Source organism: Myotis brandtii, unplaced genomic scaffold, assembly GCF_000412655.1.
Source record: "Myotis brandtii unplaced genomic scaffold, ASM41265v1 scaffold8, whole genome shotgun sequence".
Taxonomy (NCBI): domain Eukaryota; kingdom Metazoa; phylum Chordata; class Mammalia; order Chiroptera; family Vespertilionidae; genus Myotis; species Myotis brandtii.
In genome coordinates, this window is record NW_005371219.1 from 6,737,252 (window position 1) to 6,743,787 (window position 6,536).

At 44.1% G+C, this 6,536-nt stretch overlaps 1 protein-coding gene across 4 annotated transcripts in view; it reads left to right on the forward strand.

Annotated features, from left to right (window-relative positions):
- Positions 1 to 6: 6 nt before the first annotated feature.
- SLC22A16 (solute carrier family 22 (organic cation/carnitine transporter), member 16) overlaps positions 7 to 6,536 on the forward strand; it is a 24,597-nt gene continuing 18,067 nt past the window's right edge. The window contains exons 1-2 of one of the 4 annotated variants that reach the window (XM_005883752.2): positions 7 to 71; positions 3,265 to 3,744. In XM_005883752.2, the coding sequence (XP_005883814.1) occupies positions 19 to 71; positions 3,265 to 3,744 (533 nt within the window). In that variant the 5' untranslated portion in view covers positions 7 to 18. Of the gene's footprint in view, positions 72 to 2,521; positions 3,745 to 6,536 lie in introns of those variants that run through there. The other 3 variants (XM_014531359.1, XM_014531361.1, XM_014531360.1) reach the window with 3 other exon arrangements.

Consider the following 6,536-nt stretch of genomic DNA (forward strand, 5'->3'; position numbering starts at 1 on the left):
GCGGTGCGCGGCCGCACCATGGGGCCCAGCAACTTGGAGCTGATTTTTGACCGCGTGGGGCACTTTGGCAGGTAGGGAGTTGGGGGTGCGGCTGCGGGGAGGATGGCCTGGGCGATCTGGAGCCGCGTGAGTGGAGGCGTCGGTGGGGTCTGTTTCTGTCCGTTGCAGTGGGTTCGAGCGCTGCGCTCGCGATCTGAAAACACCTTCACCCCATGTGCCCGGGAAGTCGGGAGACCCTGGGCCAGACCGACTCTGGTGGCGGGGCCTCCCCACAGCGAGGAGAAGGGCCTTGGGGTTCGCTTTGGGAATGGGGGTGGCAGGGCCCGCCGGGCGTGCCTGCCGCTGGGCAGGAGGAACTTGGGGCGCACGGTCTTGGGGAGCTGAGGCCGGGAGGCCCAGTGGGAGAGGCCGGGTTACAGGAACAGAGGAGCGCTGGTTTCTCCAATCCTCCAGTTTCCTCTTTCACTTCCCAAGACGACTGCTGCCCTGCCCCACCTCGCCCGCCCTCGGGTCTTCTCAGTGCCTGGCAGGCATTGCCCCACGAACAACCAGTCCTGGGAGTTTGTTGCCATTTATAGGAAGCTAGCATGTGCCAGGCACACTGTGCCAGGTAGCTGTGCCAGGTAGGAACACACAGTGTTTCACCTGATGCTGCTTTCCTGGTCCTCACGCACATGGTCAAAGGTAGCTCACAGTGGTGGAAGAAGTGGGGACTAGATTTTGGGAGACAATTCCTAGCCTGCCACAATAATGTATGCAAAGTGCTTATCTATAATAATAAAAGCATAATATGCAAATCGACCGAATGGCCGAACAGTGGAACCACCGTCTGGAGGACCACGCTATGACACCCACTGGCACCAGGCCAGCCAAGGCGGGTGTGATGGGATTGGTGGGGGAGAGAGGGCCCGCCATCGCCCCTCAATCACTCTGTAGAGGGAGGCCCAGGCCACTGGCCAGCGGGGTGACCAATCAGGGGGCTCTGCAGAACCAGGGAACTGGGGGTGTGTGGTGGCTGACCAGGGCCAGGCCAAGATGGGTGTGCGTGGGGGGCAGGGCTGCCAAGGCCTACCCTTGCACGAATTTCGTGCACAGGGCCTCCAGTTATTCAATAAGTTCTCAATATCATGACTGTTATTGTTACCTGAGCCTCCATCCTGGAAGGATTGATGGTGAAAGCAGCTTATAAGAAGGAAAAGGGTAACAAGTCAAAGCTTACAGCAAAAGGTTTGCAAAAAGTATGACTATAACATGGCACCCCATCTTTTCTCTCATATTTTGCTGTAATTGGTCTCTTTATTTATAAATAGGAAGGGAGGCTATTGTGTATTATTAGCCTTCTCTTAAGAAAACCTAGTGAAAGCGTTAAGTAGAGATCTGTGATTACCTTTCACTTCTCATTAGTCATTTCTAAGATAAGGAGGCTCTACCTTAATCACCTTGAAGGGAGGGAAGCAGGACACCTAAGAACTAAAAAGCACCTTCAGGACTTGTTCTAAAATTGTACTGAAGTTCCATAAACTTCATGGCGTAAGTCCCGAGTGAGAGGGAATTGAGGACACTGAGATGCAGGCATCTGTGTTGGGAGAATCTAAGAACCTGGATCCCTGAGTTGTCCTGCGGCCAGGGGAGAGATGCTTTAAAATGTCAGACTTGGACTGTGGAGCCTACATCTATGTGTGTGTTTTTTTTCCCAAAATATGAACCTTTTTTTTTTGGCTCTTCTTTTTTGACTTTCCTTTATGAACATCATAATAGCTAACACATGCACCTACAATGTGCCATAGTGCTTTACATGTATGAAATCTTCGCATTCCCACGACCACCCAGACAAGGAAACTGAGGCATAGCAAAGTTAAGGATCTTGTCCGAAGTCCCATATGGTGACAAAGTCAGGATTCAAGCCTTCACAGTCTGGCTCTGGAGTCCACCCTTTTAGGCACAGTGGGGTGCCACCAGCTATGCTTTTTAAAACAGCATGGCATAAATCTGGAACTGGAAGTTTCTTCACCCATCGCCCAGATTGCATGGCCCATTTTCAGGGAGTTCTGGCCATTTTTGCTTTCCCTTGTGCCGGGAACCAATTCCAGCATGTCATAATTTCAAGAGTTTCATCAAAAGGTTGAGGAAACTTGGGGACTCAACAGGGTTGAGTCACACATCTAGTCACCTGTTGGGAATGGCGAAAGGCATTTCCCCAAACCTGAATAGGAAACTGATTGTGGCTGCCAGACAGTTAAAGGGCATCTTAATCTACATGTTATTGCCTCCTACTGGCCAAACACCTGAACAGCCATAGGCTAATTCCCCCAAACTGACAATGCTTCTGTACCCTTTGAAACCTTACCCTTTGAATGTATTATCTTCACCTTGCCTTAGGACAAATTGTGTTAATAAAAGCAAGGGTCCTAGACAAGGAGGGAGTCTTCAGTTCCTTTAGCTGAAGGTCCTCTGCCCCCCAATGACTTTCAAAATTATATCTCGTCTCCGGACTCTTTATTAGTCTCTGGATTCCTATGTCATCTACGCACAGCCCTTTCTCCAGATTCCTGAACCCTTCTTGATGCTGGGACATGAACCCCGGCATAAATGGACGCCCGAAGTGGGACTTTCTGAACCCTGGAAGCACCAGCACCCTTGCATCTGGGTTTTCTGCCTTTTGTGTCTGTATGCTTCTTTTTCATGCGTGTGTCTCTCCAGCTGTGTGCACTGTATCTACAGGTATGTTGTCGTAGAGGGGTCTTAGTTTGGGCACCTGGATGACACGTGATGGATAACAGGCTTTGTAAGGGACAGAGGGATATGTTAGAATACTAGACACCTAAGGAGGTAGGGTTTTGTTTTTTTTAAGAAGTTATCCTTGCAAAAGAGAAAGGAAGGTTTAAATGGAAAGAATGCTCAGGATCTTTTGTATTTTGAGCACTTCCTTACTTTCTGATATTACAAGATGCTCCAGGTTTAGTTTGTATTCTCCCCCTCCTGCTCTCTTTTGCCTGGTTTCCTTTATTGGAGAATGGTATTTAGAAATCAAGATCTGGGCACTGGGTATGCTTGTTGCTATTGGGGTTTCATTGCTTCTAGGCCCTCTCGACAGAGCTATGCACATATGCATACATACTAACCTGTGTATATGGACATATCTATGATTGTTCTGTATTTATCCATTTGTACATATGTTAAGGTAAACATGATAAAGACCGTTCATATTTGCTTATGTTCTTTTTTTAGTCCATATATAATAACTTGCTTTTCTTCTCTTTTCAGGTACCAGGTATTTCTCTATTTCACAGTTGCCTTCCAGAATATCTCTTGTGGTGTCCACTACTTGGCTTCTGTGTTTATGACCGTGCTCCCCAGGTATGCCTGCAGGCCCCCAGGCAATGTGAGCCGGGTTCTTTTCCACAATGTTTCTGATTGGAGGTTGGATAACATCTGGAAGCTGTCTTCCTCAGGCCATGAAGAGCAAGTTGTAGTGCAGCTACAGGACGGTGAGATCTGGGAGCTCAAAAGGTGTAACAGGTTCCGGAGAGATAACTTGTCGAATTTGGACTATAATTATAACGGCCATAAAAGTCGTTTTCCTTGCTTGGATGGCTACATCTATGACACAAGCAAATGGGACAGCACCGTGGTGACTCAGTGGGATCTGGTCTGTAACCGAGAATGGTTTGCCAAGCTGATCCAGCCTACATTCATGGTAGGAGTCCTGCTGGGAGCGCTGATTTTTGGCTACCTTTCTGACAGGTACAATGAAATAGTTAGCATTGCTGCTCGGGGTGGGGTTTATTTGCCTATCTGGTTTTCTAAGGGGACAGGGAATTATGTTAAAAACTTTAGTCATTTTCATGCTTCAAAAAATAATAGTGGTGAGAGGATGGGCTCTGAAGACAGTCTGCCTGCGTTCAAACCCTGGTTCTGCTTATTAGCTGTGGCCTCTGGGCAAAGTGCCTAAGCTTTGTTTGTAAGCTGGAGATGAAAACAATAGCATTCACTTCAAAGGGTTATTGTAAAATTAATACAGAAAAAGTACTTTGGGGGAGGGGTCAATCGGGGAAAAAGGGGACATATGTAATACTTTAAACAATTAAAAAATAAATTAAAAAAGGTACCTTGGACATTTAACCACTCAACATATACTGGTTATTACTTTGATTTTTTGTTGTTGTTGTTGTTAAATAGACTTGGTCTTTAAGAGATGTACCTAGTTCTGCACAAAGACTTCAAATACTGGAATCACCAGGCATAGATAATTAAGTAACTATGTTTATATTCCTTTTGTTGTTGTTGTTGTTAATTCTCACCTGAGGATATTTTTCCATTGATTTTTAGAGAGAGTGGAAGTTAGTGGGGAGAGACAGAGAGAGAGAAACATGGATATAAGAGAGACACATTGACTTGTTGCCTCCTGCACACACCCCGACTAGGGCTGGGGATCTAGCCTGCAACCGAGCAAGGTACATGCCCCTGACTGGAATCAAACCCGGGACCCTTAAGTCTGCGGGCCCACATTCTATTCACTGAGCCAAACCAGCCAGGGCTATGTTTATATACTTAAAGAAATAGAAGACAAATTTTAAAACATTGCTAAAAGTCTGGAAATTGTATTTTAAAATGACATAAAATTGAAGAATACCTATCTAGAACATCTAGAAATTAAAAAATAAAAAGGGACTAACAAACTTCCTGGGTACTTTTAACAACCTATTATACACAGCTAAAGAAAGAATTAGTAACATGGATGATAGTTGAGAAAAAAATGATCAATAATAAAACTCAGAAAGACAGAGTTGTTTTTCCATTGATTTTTAGAGAGAGTGGAAGTTAGTGGGGAGAGACAGAGAGAGAGAAACATGGATATAAGAGAGACACATTGACTTGTTGCCTCCTGCACACACCCCGACTAGGGCTGGGGATCTAGCCTGCAACCGAGCAAGGTACATGCCCCTGACTGGAATCAAACCCGGGACCCTTAAGTCTGCGGGCCCACATTCTATTCACTGAGCCAAACCAGCCAGGGCTATGTTTATATACTTAAAGAAATAGAAGACAAATTTTAAAACATTGCTAAAAGTCTGGAAATTGTATTTTAAAATGACATAAAATTGAAGAATACCTATCTAGAACATCTAGAAATTAAAAAATAAAAAGGGACTAACAAACTTCCTGGGTACTTTTAACAACCTATTATACACAGCTAAAGAAAGAATTAGTAACATGGATGATAGTTGAGAAAAAAATGATCAATAATAAAACTCAGAAAGACAGAGTTGGAAAATATGAGAGATTGAAATTTATAGAATTTACTTGTTTATTTGCATATTTATTTTAGAAACAAATCAGTGGAAGAGAGCACAATTCTTATCACCAACACAGTAAACAAGAAGAGCATTTGATAAATTTCAAAATTCATTCATGATAAAACCTAAAAATAGAAGAATGTGCCATGTACATCTTCATTGTGAACTGTTAAAAAGCTTTTCCACTGAGATCAGCAACAGACAAGGATATGTGAAAACCCACTTCCACTTAGTATTGTACTGGAGATTCTAGCTAGTACCATAAAGCAAAAGAGAGGGAGAAAAAAAAAAGAGGGAGGAGGACGAGGATGGGAGAAAGACATAAGGGGAAAGAGAGAAGAAAAAAGATTTATTATTTGTAGCCATTACAATCCTGCATATATCTCTGCAGGAATACACTGCAATACATGTGTCTATGATGTGGTTGAAGGATGTTTGGCTTGTTTGCAGTGCCGGCTGTTAGGAACAATACTGTAGGAACATTCTTATGCATGTACCCACGTGGACATGTGCAAGAGCATCTCCAGGTTACATCAGAAGAAAAAAGATTTATTATTTGTAGCCATTACAATCCTGCATATATCTCTGCAGGAATACACTGCAATACATGTGTCTATGATGTGGTTGAAGGATGTTTGGCTTGTTTGCAGTGCCGGCTGTTAGGAACAATACTGTAGGAACATTCTTATGCATGTACCCACGTGGACATGTGCAAGAGCATCTCCAGGTTACATCCCCTATCCACATTACCAGCTTCTCTATAGAATGCTAAAGTATTCTTTGGTTTTTCTGATTTGCATTCCCAATTTGCATTCACACCAGCAGTGTGAGAGACCCTATTACTCCATATCGTTGCCAACACTTGGTATTACAAGACTTTTTACTTTTGACAACTGGTCAGAAATAAATAGTATGATTATATGTCATTGACACCTTTTTCATCCTTTTATTAACCACTTAGGTTTCTCTTTTATGAAGTGACTTTAAATCTTTTCCCCATTTTGTCTGTTTCCTATCTATATATATAAAAGCCTAAGCGACCGTCCAACCATTCGACCATCCGATTGGTAGCTATAACACGCAATGACTACCAGGGGACAGACACTCTGACCAGTAGCTATGACACACACTGACCACCAGGGGGCAGATGCTGAATGCAGGAGCTGCTGAGCTGCAGTGACTTGGCAGCTACAGTTCTCAGGTGATGCACCCAGAACCAGAGAGGAGGGAGCCTGATTC